This window comes from Penaeus monodon, chromosome 26, assembly GCF_015228065.2.
Source record: "Penaeus monodon isolate SGIC_2016 chromosome 26, NSTDA_Pmon_1, whole genome shotgun sequence".
Lineage (NCBI taxonomy): Eukaryota > Metazoa > Arthropoda > Malacostraca > Decapoda > Penaeidae > Penaeus > Penaeus monodon.
Genome location: NC_051411.1, coordinates 1,241,591 through 1,256,759, shown reverse-complemented (window position 1 = coordinate 1,256,759; position 15,169 = coordinate 1,241,591). Strand labels below are relative to the sequence as shown.

General features: G+C 36.9%; 1 protein-coding gene across 5 annotated transcripts; it reads left to right on the top strand.

The window, feature by feature from the left end:
• The first annotated feature begins 4,224 nt into the window (after window positions 1-4,224).
• LOC119589836 lies at window positions 4,225-12,370 on the top strand. 5 transcript variants are annotated; one of them, XM_037938425.1, is made up of 4 exons: window positions 4,225-4,243; window positions 10,153-10,274; window positions 11,889-11,988; window positions 12,148-12,370. In XM_037938425.1, the coding sequence occupies exons 2-4, from the start codon at window positions 10,161-10,163 to the stop codon at window positions 12,327-12,329; spliced, it is 396 nt and encodes a 131-aa protein (XP_037794353.1). In that variant the 5' UTR covers window positions 4,225-4,243; window positions 10,153-10,160; the 3' UTR covers window positions 12,330-12,370. The 5 variants fall into 5 exon arrangements, with proteins under 5 accessions (XP_037794353.1, XP_037794351.1, XP_037794350.1 ...); XM_037938423.1 differs by lacking the exon at window positions 4,225-4,243 and adding an exon at window positions 4,866-4,993; XM_037938422.1 differs by lacking the exon at window positions 4,225-4,243 and adding an exon at window positions 5,136-5,172.
• Window positions 12,371-15,169: the final 2,799 nt, after the last annotated feature.

Sequence of the window (15,169 nt, the reverse complement as noted above, 5' to 3'; positions counted from 1 at the left end):
CTTCCATAATGTGTTTTCTGTTTCAGCGGTGAAGGTGCAGTAACGTGTGAAAATGAAACCAGTGGAATATCGACCAGTGAACAGGTTTTTATACTTGAATGACCGCACACCACAAGAGACCGTCGATGAAATGAAAGCAACTTATGGGGAGGATGCCCTATCATATGACGTTGTTAAACATTGGCATCACCAGTTCAAGTGTGGTCGGTGATCTCCGCAAACGGCCCCTATCCCAAGGCGACCCCAGTCTGCCACTGATGAGAACACCACCCGTCAAGTGGAGACTGCCATTTTGGAAGATCGCCGTGTTACTGTTCGTCAGCTAGCCCAAGATGTCAAGATTAGTGTTGGATATGTGGACAAAATCATTATAATTACAATTATGATGTATATTCATATATCTATATATGCATGCGTGTCTGTATAAAAAGGTTTTGTTTATATGCCACTGTGTCATCTGACTGAGCGAACGCGCGCGTGTAAACAGCTGTTTGTTTCTTATATTTCTCCTTTAAATGATTATTAGTTATACAACCTCCATATTTCCTTTTAAGTTTCCAGAACAATCTCTTCAAAATTATTATTATTATTATTATTATTATTATTATTATTATTATTATTATTATTATTATCATTATTATTATTATTATCTTCATCATAATCATTATAAGAAGAACAATAATAATAATGATGATGATGATGATAATAATAATAATAATAATAATAATAATAATAATAATAATAATAATAATAATAATAATAATAATAATAATAATAATAATAGCAACAGCAACGGCAATAGTAATACTAATAATGATAATAATAATGACAATAACAATAACAATAATAATAACAATAATAATGACGATAAGAGCAATCAACAAATAAACACATAAATACATAAACAAACACTAAGTTTATCCAGCAACCACCCAGAAACGAAGCCCTTTAACTACACACACACACACACACACACACACACACACACACACACACACACACACACACACACACACACACACACACACACACACACACACACACACACATGCCCATCACGTGATTCCTATTGTGCCCACCGTTATTTTATATATTTTTTTTAACCCTGTCACCCTCCCAAGCACTAGTCCTACATCATGCAAAACCTTTATGCACGTCTATTGACACCTTAATGCGTGAAGGGTTTGTGACGGGCAGGACAATGGAGAGGCGTGGGGTTGCAGCATGGTATTTCTGTCGAGTTTGATTGCGAACTGCTTTTATTGAATACGGATCTTTCCCTTTTCCTTTGTTTGTTTTGCTTTTTTTGGACGAAGAACGTGTAAGAGAGAGAGAGAGAGAGAGAGAGAGAGAGAGAGAGAGAGAGAGAGAGAGAGAGAGAGAGAGAGAGAGAGAGAGAGAGAGAGAGAGAGAGAGAGAGCACAAGAGAGAGAGAGAGTGAAAGAAAGAAATGGAATAGATTTGTATTGTCAGAGGTTTTCCATTGGTCAAAAGTGTGTGTGTGTGTGTGTGTGTGTGTGTGTGTGTGTGTGTGTGTGTGTGTGTGTGTGTGTGTGTGTGTGTGTGTGTGTGTGTGTGTGTGTGTGAGTGTGTGTGTGTGTTTGTTGTGTGTGTGTGTGTGTGTGTGTGTGTGTGTGTGTGTGTGTATGTGTGTGTATGTGTGTATGTGTGTGTGTGTGTGTGTGTGTGTGTGTGTGTGTGTGTGTGTGTGTGTGTGTGTGTTTGCACTCACAAGTTGCCTGTTATGACTGATTAGCTTATGTGCTTCTGTTAAGTGATGTTTGCATTTGTCTGTGCTTGTTTGCGTGTAATCATGTAATTATCTACTTGCCTTTTCGTTTCTTTTTGTTTGAAGAACACTTCATTACGCATTTTAAAAGAATATCCTACTGCGACTGCCCTTTGATGCTGAAGCTTCATTGTATCGGGAAGGACTTGACAGCTGCCAAACAAGAATCCTAGTGTTTATCTTCCAAATTTTGATCTATGGGAATTATCTGAGGAGTTAGGAGTAACCAGCTATATCTAGGTCTTATTATTGAAATATTAATGCTAATATTATTATGTGTGTCTATTGTTATATTCTACATATTTATCACTTTCACATCTCTCTCTCTCTCTCTCTCTCTCTCTCTCTCTCTCTCTCTCTCTCTCTCTCTCTCTCTCTCTCTCTCTCTCTCTCTCTCTCTCTCTCTCTCTCTCTCTCTCTCTCTCCCTCTTTTTTTCCCTCCCTCTCTCTCCCTCCCCCTCTCTCTCTCTTCCTCTCCCTCCCCCCTCTCTCTCTCTTCCTCTCCCCCCCCCTCTCTCTCTCTCTCTTACACACACACACAAACACACACACACACACACACACACACACACACACACACACACACACACACACACACACACACACACACACACACACACACACACAATTGTATGGATACACACGTGTTCATTGCTTTACCTGTTTATTCCTCATCCCTTCCTGCCACACTAGACATTCCAATGTCGTGTTTTCTTTCCCCTTCCGCAAGGACTTTGTATTGCTGTAACCCTTCCTTCCTCATCACAGGCTGCCACATGCTAAATACGTGATATGCAGCTAAACTTAGACCACTGTAGCATATGACAGGCAGACTCCTTACATGGTGCCAAGGAGCAACAACTTGCTCCTATTAGGATTAGTGTCACTCCCTCATCTTTTTAATAAAGGAGACAAGACTTCCTGGTAGCGCGCGCGCGTTTGTGTGTGTGTGTGTGTGTGTGTGTGTGTGTGTGTGTGTGTGTGTGTGTGTGTGTGTGTGTGTGTGTGTGTGTGTGTGTGTGTGTGTGTGTGTGTGTGTGTGTGTGTGTGTGTGACTCTTACTAATGGAATAGTGTTAAAAAATGTCTCGAGAGCACATTGGCACGGCGACATTTCACGCCACGAAATTATTTGGACGAATGTATTGATAACAGGATGAGGTGAAAATCGGTAAGATAGATAAATAAGAATGGCGAGAGAAAGTGATGACGGAAGCTACATTCTGTTGGAATCAGTTAATCGAGAATTTTCTTCTTTTTATGCCCTTGATTGAAGTGAGAATTCACATGCATTATTAACGATCATTGCCCAGTTCTTTTCGTCGTTACTAGATGCCGTGTCTCCAGGAAACGTATTTCTTTTCTCTGAGTAAATGACATTAGTTTCTTATTCAGGCGGGCACTGCAGAGACCTTCCTAATATAGGATATTTAAGACTTTGAACTTTTTTTATGTTATATTTATCTTTTTTATCTTTATCATTTCTTTGGTGTTATCTTATCTTTGTCTCAATTTTTGTCTGTCATGTGAAACTTATCGGCTATGATATCAAATTGCTGTTATATCTTGTTGCAACAACACTTGTGAAACGAAAACTCAGTTTACAGGAAAAAAATCAGATTTACAAGATCCGTCTATCGCTAAAATGTCACGTTAACAATATCTCTCTTTTTTCTTCTTTTTTCTTTATAAAGGGAAGTCATTTAGATGTATTTTTAGGAATCATTGTTGTCTTGTTGGCCAAAATAGCGTTAATTTTTGATGAACAGAAAATTGGTTTAGTAAATTAAGCGCCCAACTTTTTTTAAAGGAAATGAAGGTAAATAAACAGCAGAAAAAAATGCTGATTTGAAATCCTTCCCAACCAACATTCCAACAGCTTAACACAGAGATAAAGATAATTTTCATGCGATAGTGATAGTGTTAGTGTGTATGCATATGTGTGTGTGTGTGTGTGTGTGTGTATTTGTGTGTGTGTGTGTGTGTGTGTTTGTGTGTGTGTGTATTTGTGTGTGTATTTGTGTGTGAGTGTGTGTGTGTGTGTGTGTGTGTGTGTGTGTGTGTGTGTGTGTGTGTGTGTGTGTGTGTGTGTGTGTGTGTGAATATATTCGTATGTGTTTGCGAATGTATATCTGTGTTTTTTTGTATGTGCATATATATGTCTTACATGTGTAAGTAAGAGTTTGTGAATATGCATATGTATTTGTGAATATATATCTATGTCTGTTTTTGTTTTTTTTCTATGTATATCCATTTGTCTGAGAATATGCATGTACGTTTGTGTGTGCATGGGTGATTAGCCTATTCATTTATTTATGTAACTGTATTAAGTGTATTATTAGAGTTCGTATCTTTTGTGTGTGAGTGAAGACTCTGAAATAAGAGAAGAAAGAAGAAAGAATTGAATTACACAATGCTATGAATTTCTCGCACCATTTACTCCGCGTTGGATAAGGTTGTGTAATCGATTTTCCCTACAGTAAAGTATTAATTCTAAGAAAAAATACACATAAGATATAAGACGGTAAATAGGATTAGAAAACTTGCGGTAATGGTACACAGACAACCTCCCACGATATTGACCCGAAATAAAGTAAAAAGAAGAAAAAAAAGGTGTCCCCACGTGACGTCACTGGATGTCGGCGACAAATATTATCGTGAAAGTGTTTGTGAAATTTCTTCCAAAATATCTCACTGCTTGACAGCCTCAGCAATGAGGTCTATTTATTTTTTTGTATGTAAGTACCGCGAAAATATTGTATATTTTATACGAATGAATATTAAATATATATAAATTAGTTATCCTCTAAAAGAAAAGCGTTTTCTGTAACAACTCCACAAACAATTAATATCCTTTCATATCACACAAATGCTGTGAACCACGATACTCAACCGTCTAAAAACTTCTCAATATATTATTTACAATCGAAATGCCCCACAAAAGAGTAGAATTCCAAACCGAATGTTCTACAACAGAACCATCACCCACGTAACCAAATCTCATAACTCGCTTTAAAAAATAGCAAAACCATAAAGATATATAAAATAATAACAAACTAAACCTACCCGAAACATTCGCAACCCCGGAACGCAAGTAAGTAATTTTTCCGCGCCGCATTTTGCCCTTGGCGAGAAGGAACCATCGGCCACGTCCACGTCGCTCGTGCTCTCGGCCCAAAACATCCCTTTCGGAGCCGTCATCCGCGTAAGTAGGAGGAGCGGCCCCCTTTCGCCCTCCCCGGCCGCCTCGCCCGCGGGATTCCCTCGACTCCGCCCGGGTCCTTCGGCGGCGGGGTGGAGGCGGCCCCGGGAGCCAGCTCAGGCGCGGGGGAGAGGTGGTTCGTGGCCTAAATGAAGGGATAATGCTGGCGGGGCTTCCTCATGGTGCGCGACTCAACGTGTTGTTATTGTTTGGGAATTTTTTTTGTTTTTCGTTTTTCCGATTTCCTTTCCCCGAGTCGGTGGTCAGTTCGGACTTCAAGTGGTGTTGGGGCGCCTGGTGTTCTGGTGGTGGCAAGTGGTGGAGAAAAAAGGCGAGAAATCCTGCTGGAGCTTTTCCTTCGCCAGGCCTCGAGGCTTCGGGTTTTTCTCTCGAGGTTTCTCTTGCCTTGGCGGCGGCTTGAGCTGCGCCGCCTTTGTTCGTGTACGTGTTGCGGTCCGGAGTATTTGCCGATTTCTGAGAGATTGAGGGAATATTGTATCAGGCGGAATTGATGAGAATTTCAGATGTTGATAAATTTTCTTTTTTTGGTTGTCATCCAGTCTTGCAATTCCTCCTCTCAATGATCAATGCTGCAATATCCCTTCATCTCTTATTTTCCCTGGTATTTGTTGCTGAGAGACAACCCATAACTAGGCATCATGTGAGCCCCAAAATACTTGCCTTTCCTACCCTCGTGTTTCTTTTATTTGCTCTTCGTGTCCTGTCAAGTTCTGTTACAGAAAATGACATGTTTTCAGTGTGAAGGGAATAGATTTGCAGAGCAGCATTAAGCACTGTGGCAGTGCGGGTGTTTCAGACTTAGTCTGAGTGGTGACTTGCAGCAGATATTTCACATTTCTCAGTAAATGTGAGGCCAGAATGTGCTTAGATGAGTGAGTGTCCACTTCCTTTGGTCTCTGTGCATCGCTCTCAGTAACTATTTTCATTGCAAATGATATAAATGGAAGTGTGGCTTGTTACTGAGACTGATACACAGAGATAGAGGGACATAAACACTGCCATCTTAGAGCCTAGCAAATAGTTGTGCACAACACAGGTACATCTGCAACAGCAGCATATTAATTCATTACAGAGGGTCACGTGTACCCGAGCCAAAGTTTTGGTAAATTTTTTGTTATTTCATAGTTAATTGTACAAATCTTCTTATGCATCACCATAATACGTCGACCTCGACGAGGTAGTATTTCCATGGGAAGATGTATTGTGTGATTTGTAAAACTTAGCCGGCTTTCAATATAATATTTTTTCACACGAACACTTACTTTCACAGCGGACGGACACACACTGAACGTTTTTCCCGGGCGAGGGAAGGATTTCCGTAAAATCGAATTTTGATTGGTCAGAAAACTGAAGTCATTGAAGTTTTCATTGCCTAGCATTTGTGCTTGCTTGTGAAGTTTAATCCACTAATTTACCAACTAGTCCCCATTTTTCATAGTAAAACAGGTTCAGATATCCATATTCGTGTAAACGGATATAATTTATATAGGTTTCCACAATATTGACTTCTGGTAAATCCTGTAAAATTATAGTTTAAACTGCCGGCGATACAGATTTTTCCTACTCTTACCTGATTATTCACTCTCAGAAGAGCTACCTTGCTCCATTGGTATAGGGCGAGGCAGGGGACCCTCTCTCGCTCTCCCACCTTGGGGCGGGTAGAGCTGTGCCGCCTCGGTAAAAAAATTATGAATAGGGGTTTCAGGGGATTTTATAAATAGGTAGCGAGATATGTACTGCTGCAAATAATCTGCTCGCATACCCGGATGCTTTATATATTCTTTTAAATCTGAATGATTAATTACAAGGTGCTCGTACCCATGTTTTAAATTATGGTAGGCAGCCCACCCATCACTACAAATTACACTCCCCGGTAAAATGAATTGTTTGATTAGGGGTATGAGCATGTCTGCACTCCTATCGCTGCTTACCAACAGCACCACAAATTTCTTTTTAGAATCGCGCTCAATACCCCCAAAAACCCACACTTGACTAAGTTGCCTCCCTCTGCTGTACTTCTGGCGCACGAGCAGCGTTTCGTTGATCTCGACGATTACACCGGCACCTCCTATAGAATTTTGATTTTGTAACCAATTTTGGGTTACTTCTGAACAAAAGCTCCTCCAATCTACGCTACTTATTTTTGACATGCCAATGCATTTAATGAGTTTCATGATCCCAGTGCTTCTGAAGCCAATGATTAACAAACAAAATGGCTTTAAATGGTTCCAAATGTGTCCCCTGCAGGAACGTGCCTGTGTAATCGCTGGTCTAGAAAAAGCAACTTTTGCACCATTTTGTCTTTGCAATCTTTTTCCATCGGCCACAATACCACACGTGTCGATCTTGACGATATTTGCAAGGTAAATTACAATGTGGGCAACTCACCGACCTAGGCCAAACACCGTGTTCCCTAAGAAATGAAACTGATTTTTCATTTTGCCCAAAATATTCCGAAATAATTTTATAATAGTGAGGATTGCACCTTGCGTCCTCCATTTTGGTAAAGTTATTACAATGGTTTTACTTCACCACTACATATCTATCACGCAGGTGGTGCCATGTGATTGGTTAAACATTTTATGTAATACTATTGGCTCTCATGACATTGTCACTCGCTTGCGCTGTACTATTTCATTTCAAAATGTTTCGCGCGTACTTGGTACGCCAACATACTGGATTTCAAATTTACCGCGCAATTCTTCAGGCCCCTCTTACCCGTAATATGAGGCAGACACATCGATTTGCGCAGAGTAAGATTTGTATTGGTTTCTGTAAATATTCAATATTATCATAGTAATACTCATGTAATGTCATCCTTTTGGGGAGAAATAAAATGTCCTTCATGTAAGTTGATGTGGACTAGTTTCTACGAACGAAACTAGAAATATTGCGATAAACTTTACAAAATAAAGCGGCATCATTGTTTTGTTGACAAAGTAGGAAAGGATATTGGATGTCAATTTTTAAAATATTGAGTTTTTCATTTCTTGCTCTCAGACACTTCCGTGTCTAGTAACTTCGTTATTTTTGAGTTGCGACGGAATTACATAGAAAAGTTTCTTAGATTTATTTGCTCTATCGTTTGCATATATTATTTTCTATATAAAAGGCTGGATGGAACTGGACCCATACCAAACTTTTTCTGGTGGACGAAGTAAACAAGCAAAAAAAAAGATTAAAATCGTCTAATAAAACTCTACTGATGTCCCTGCCATCTTTGAAAGTTTATGGACCGATGCAGCAATTTTCGAAAACTCTACAGGAATAAAACCCATCCTTGGGTAAAATTCTACGGGCTTTCACATAATCCCCTGTGGTAATTGTACATTGCATCCTAACCTAACCATAACCCTGTGGGATTTATACACTACGATCTATATAATCCCTAGCCAGGGGGCTACGCCCTCTGGATCCACAAGGTAAAACCCCCACAACTTTATATAGCGAAACAACTTTTCACGTGTTTGGTCAAAATTCCTTGGTGGTTTCTAATCTTTGTTTACTTTGTGTTTCACTATATAAAGGTATGTAGTTTTACCCTGGGAGTCCAGGGGTATAGCTGTCTGGCTAGACACATACAGAGAACAGAGCCCCCCTGGCTAGGGATTATATAGATCGTACTGTATAAATCCCACAGGGTTAGGATGCACTGTACAATTACCACGGGGGATGTGGATTATGTGAAAACCCCTAGTCCCCCCCCCCCCCTCCTTCCCTGAACGATATCTTATTCCCGTAGTTTTTTCCAAAAATTAGCAAAATCCGTTATCCCCCCTCTTTAACCCCCAGTTTGCTACACATCCCCCCCAAGATCATTGGGTAAAGGAAAGATAAAAAATCTGATTTTGGACCTTTGTTTCTGGACGATGCGGCGGTCTCGGTAACAATTACCAGTTAGCTAACTTTGGAGTCACTTCATCTTTCTTTTTCTTTATCCCCCCCCCCCCCCCTGGAAATTATAAAGAATACTTATTAATTCATTAAATTTGTCATCTCAAGAGAAATCATATCGGTGATATCAGTGAAACTTGACCTTACTCAAGCAGCTCTAGGAACATTTTTATGAATAACCATATATATGCTTTAGACAATAACAAAACTTGTTGAAAATCTTGATGAAGAATTGGTAATTCTTTACAGTATGGACACTTGACAGGTTTTTGGACCATCTCACAAAATTTATTCACCAACTTGCAGTGACTGGTCATGCTCTCTGGGCACTGCCTGAGGGAAAGGTTAATTGGAGGGCTCTCTGCCCCCCCAACACCCCCTTGCGTCTTCACTGTTTGTCTGGTAAAATAGAGCTTTAACTGAAGAGCACTAGGTGAAGTTTGGTTTTAGTAGGCTTTTTGTGTTTTAACCTTTATTTGGGGTGTTACCCTTTCTGTAGATTAATTTTTTGTACTCATAACTGCAGCTTTTGTCCTAGAATATCCTGAATTCACAAAATGAATGTTAATGAAGCCTCACGGTTAGTGTCACCAAGGAAAGCATTAGGAAATATATATTGTCATCTTATAGAGGATAAGAAAGTCTTTGACACCAGTACAGCTGATGCAGTCTTTCATTTACTGCAAAATGACAAACATCCGCTTGATATTGCGACTAAGTGCACAACACCCTCACAGCCAGAGTTTTTAATTTTTTTTTGCTAAGGTGGCAGAAAGAATGCTAATAAAGGGATGTGCAGGGGAGGGGGGGATAAATAAAAGGTTGGAAAGGTTAAGTTTAGGTTTTTGAGTTGGCATGATGTCCATATCTGGGTTTGGGACTTTCTCTGGAGGATGCATTGCTCTTGGTAGCAATTACCCCTTTCACAATTAAAGTTCCAAATTTATACTATTCCAATTAGCTAAGGCTAAAAAAACTGCTGGCTTCTATTTACTCAGTGATTTGTTGGGGATGCATATCAATCTCAAGTATATTGAAGGTGCACAGTACTTTTATCATAACTTTTTTTTTTTCCCCTCCAAATTTAATTGGAGAAAAACATTCTCTATGGATATGAGAGAAAAATTGTCGTCAAGCACCATGTTAGCATATGTGCTGTTTTTTTAAGTAATAGTTGCTAATTCCCTAACCCCCCCAAGATTAAAGAATTCATAGTTTGTATTTAAAAATATTTTTCTTTATTTTAGATATCAAGATGCAGATCTTTGTGCGCTCTGAGGTCACCCATGTGGTGGAAAATGCCGAACAACAAACCGTTGGAGATGTCCGTTCCTTCATCTGCCAAGCTGAAGGTCTCCCAGAGACTGAGGTGAGTTTGCAGTTTTGTCCAAAATAATAACGGGTGATGGGCTTTTATGGATTTTATTTTATATATAAAATATATATATATTTATATTATATATTATAATATATATAATATAATATTATAATATAATATATATAATATAATATATATAATATAATATATATAATATAATATATATAATATATATATATAATATATATAATATAATATATATATAATATATATATAATATAATATATATATATATATATATTATTATATATATTATAATATATATATTTATATATATATATTATATTTATGATTATATTATTATATATTATTTATATTATATATATTTATATATAAAATGTATATATAATTATATATATATTTGATATATATATATATTATTATATAATATATATATAAGTAAAATTATATATATTATATATTATAATTGTATATATATTAATATGAATATATATATTAATATATATTTATATATATATATATATATTTATAGTATAATTATATTATAATATTATATATATATTATATTATATTATAGTATATATTATTATATATATATTATTATATATATATTTAATATAAATTATATATAGATAAACTATAATTTAACTATCCAATATTACAAATAACCATTTCTATAAAATCTGACTATACTTATCTATTATGTCAATTGACTTCTATATAGATGTTCTATATTATTGAAATTAATATATAAATAAATATAGTAAACTGCATTATAATAGTATTATTACTAAAAATAAAAAAATTTTTTTAAATATTAATATGCAGGGTGAATTCTTATATACCATAATTGGTACTACTATATGGAAATTATAATTCATAATTATATATAATTCTGATAAATACGAAATAATTATTTTTTCAGTAATTGGTTTAATGTCTAACACTTCTCATTTCCATAACAAACTGAAATTTAACATAATAGCCACACACTTTATTATATTGGAATATAATAATAATGTTAATATGGATCTATTATAAACAAAATACCTCAGTCTATTTATATATTGCATATATAAAATTAAATATATAAATTATAAATTATACTTCGTATATTTAATAAAACATGGACTGTATTTGATAATTGTATTCTAGGCACGATATAAAACATATTAATTCTATAATATATTTCAATATGATATAATATAGTATATTATATCCCAATTACTAAAATTATCAGATTAAAAAATTATGACTCGTATTGATATGAAATTATAATATTATACCAATTATTTTTGCCATATATAATATGAATATATAGAATATTTTAAATATATTATTTATATTATATAACATTATATATATATATATATATATATATATATATATAATATATATATACTATAATATTATATATATATATATATATATATATATATATATATATTTATATTATATTGTATATATATTTATATTATATTGTATATATATTTATATTATATTATATATATATTTATATTATATTATATGAAGTTATGTAGTAATCTGTTTAGGCAAAACTTGATTTACTTAATTTTAGTTCACTATTTACGGGAAGGTGTCTAAACTTATTTCTTTTGTAATTTTTACTATTTTAATTTTCAGGTGAGGCTGTATGCTGCTGGATCACCCCTTGAGAATGACAGCTTCCCCCTGGCTAACCTGAACACTGATGCCATTGATGTCAATGTTGCCCTTAAGGGAGGTGAGTAACTTTTTTTTTTTATGTAACCTAACAAGAAAATAGAGTAATAATAAGGATATACCTTAGAAATCTGTAATTTAGTTCATTGTGAGTTACTGTGAGCAGCTAGTGGGGTTTGTAGAATATGAATAAAAGTTTGATGTTTCTCCCCCTCCCCAGGTAAGGTTCACGGATCCTTGTCCCGTGCCGGTAAGGTCAAGGGCCAGACCCCCAAGGTTGAGAAGAAAGAAAAGAGGAAGTCAAAGACCGGCCGTGCCAAGCGTAGGATCCAGTACAACCGCCGTTTCGTCAATGTTGTGGCATCCTTCGGCAAGAAGCGAGGACCTAACAGCAACTCATAAGTTGATATGTACCTCTTAAAGAAATGAAAAAAACAACTTGAGACAGCATTTTTATTTTTTATCCTCAATTTTAATTGGATATGTTTCATGCCCATTTTATTTTGAAATACAAGACCATAAAGCTCCAGGCAGTTACCCTAAATGGCAATAAAGTGAATGAAAGGAAAGTTAATTATTTGTTAGTGATAGTGAATAGATGCCAAATAAAAGTGCATCCTTTTTTTCAGTAATGGGAAACTGTTACCATTTATAATGCCAAACCTTTCAGTTTGTTCTTGGTTTCCATGTAAAAAAAGATACTCGTTTTCATATTTGGCTTTGTTTAAACTTTGATGTACCCACAGTTTGTATTCTTGGTTTCTGTGGAAGGAAGATTGATGATTTTATCAGAAGTTTATTTGACTTTATGTATGTTCTTGAGCCTAGTTCCACTCATATAGGTGTTCTTGTAATTTCAATAAGGAAATAAAAGTTGCTAATAAATGTGTATGATTCTCTTTAGAACTATGCAAGGACTCAAGAAGAAAACTCGCTTTATAATTGTGAACCTATCCATCAATTTTACAAATGAAGCCCAGTTTCCTGAGTAACTCCTGGCCTTCCATCTTTCCATTTTGGTTGCAATTGCACTTTCCTATACTAGGCATGTCTACAGTTGATTTGGAAATTCAGTGATATAACAAGATATATGGAAAACTGCCATCATTATAGACTAGGTCTTCATTACTAAAAAAAAAAAAAAATCCTGGTTGCTTTTAAACATTAACCCATTGCCGACGGGTGGCATGTACGTACATGCCATGACATGTCGGGACCATCTGCTGGGGGCACGTACGCACATGCCATAGAGTATGCATGGACATACCATGAGTTTTTTTTTTTTTTTTTTGTTACAATCACGGAAAAAGATTATTTTTTTGCCAGTGAAAGTGTGGTTAAGTCGGTTCTAACACTTTCTCATTTTTACCATGCAACAAACAAAAAAAATGCAACAAACTGACAATTTCAACTCCATGATGCCACACACTGCTTATTTTATTCAGACTATAGACCGAATAATGATCAACTATGGAGTCTATATAACAACAAAAATACCCTTCAGTCTCGATTTATCAGGAAGTTTGGCAAGTAGAGACTAAAAATTAATGAAAATTGAAAATAAAACATATCTTCCTAGTATTACGAAGAAACGGCATGGGATGCTGGTATTTGGCATGAGTGGTCGCGCATGCTCGGGCAACGATATAAGCCCCCGGCAGCGAGGCCCCGGCCTCTATGAATGCTACCCGTCAATTATGGGTTAATCTTGGTATTGCTTCCCAACTTACCCAGGATGATATGCCCGAGTTAGAAAAGATTAGTGGAGCTCAGTCTTGGTAGAGACCAACTTTTAGATATCTATACCAGACTTGATTCTTTGGCCCTATTAATATGGGAACCCTGAGGGGTAGACCATTTCTTACAATTTATTTCAGGCTCACCATGGCCAATGAAGATATTTACCCTTATTAGAGGCATTAAGGATTGCCCCTTGATCAATTAGCCTATCTAAATTTGATTTCACTGGTTTCCTGACCACGGTTCAAACCACTGATATGAATGCCTGTTCCTCAATGTTTGTAGTCAACTTGATCCATTCCAAATCAGCCTTCAAAATACACCCCTTCCTCACTCGCAACATCTACACAGTCTTCATTGTCTAACCACACCCCCCTTACACTACTATTCATCCTTATTGTCCTCCACCCAACATTACTACCTCTTTCCATACCACCCAATCTTCTGCCCACCCTTGTCCTAATGCTTCCACCTCTGCAAACCTCTTGAGTACTCTGCGTGGCCCACCCAAGTGGGATCAGTTGTGTGTGATTCCCCCTACAGCCCTGTACTCGGACAATACCCTTCTCTTCCAACAATGTAGGCAAAGTTTCCTTTCACTGTCATTCTGATCATTCAAGCCTTGTCACAGTTGCATCTGAGTCCCAAGCTCATGCACTAACTATCCTGACTAACCTCACTGTCAAACCTATTTCTGCCCAAACTTACTCCTCTCTTTATACTTATACCAGAACGGTTTCCGTCTCTCCACCTGATTGTCCTGTCTGCAACAAGGGCTGATCATACTGTGAAAATGACTTGCTCACATACCTAGTCAACTATGATGCGTTGGCAGTCCAGTGCTACAATATTCCTCCCACAGGCAAACTTAAGTCCTACACCATTTACTTATTTATTGAAAAATCTTCAATCTCTAAGGTCATTAGTCACATACAAAACACAGCCCCCAGGTAAAAGTTTTTTGGTTCAGTAAGGCAATGTTTGTGGATTTCCAGAATGGTCAGTGATCAAAAACAAATGTGCCAGAAATCAAAGGTCACAGCATTATGGTAAAGTATTGTGGCAAAAAGGCTAAATAAGAGTTGACGATTTGGATAAATGAACCTCAGCCCTGAGGCAAGGGCTGAGGTTCATTGTATGGGTGATCCCTACATTGGGCATCAGTCTCTGCCCTTAAGCCCCCCACTGCAACAAGAAGTAAGGAATTAGTGGGATCCTACAGACAAGCACGTTTTTCTCTTTCTACATATTCAAAGACTACCCCTCCGTTCCCCTCCCATCTGAAGGAGTCTCAGCATCTCCCCCCACTAACTTTTCCCTCTATCCTGAACCATCCTATCTCTATTCCCTCTCTCCCCCAGTCAAATTCCTTTTCCAGTCGAAATACAGATTCTCCAATCTCTACCACTTCCCTGCTGCCTACTCTTCCTCCTCCTCCTCACTCTACCTGTCGCACCAGACAAACTAAACTTTCCACTCCCAACTATTCCTACCACAGCCTC

Bases quoted from the DNA above. Each gene is read 5' to 3' on its own strand.
- LOC119589836 (XM_037938422.1), top strand. From the start codon at position 5,151: ATGCTGGCGGGGCTTCCTCATG. The intron at 5,173-10,152 runs GTGCGCGACTCA...TCTTTATTTTAG, and splicing joins GCTGGCGGGGCTTCCTCATG to ATATCAAGATGCAGATCTTT. The intron at 11,989-12,147 runs GTGAGTAACTTT...CCCCCTCCCCAG, and splicing joins CAATGTTGCCCTTAAGGGAG to GTAAGGTTCACGGATCCTTG.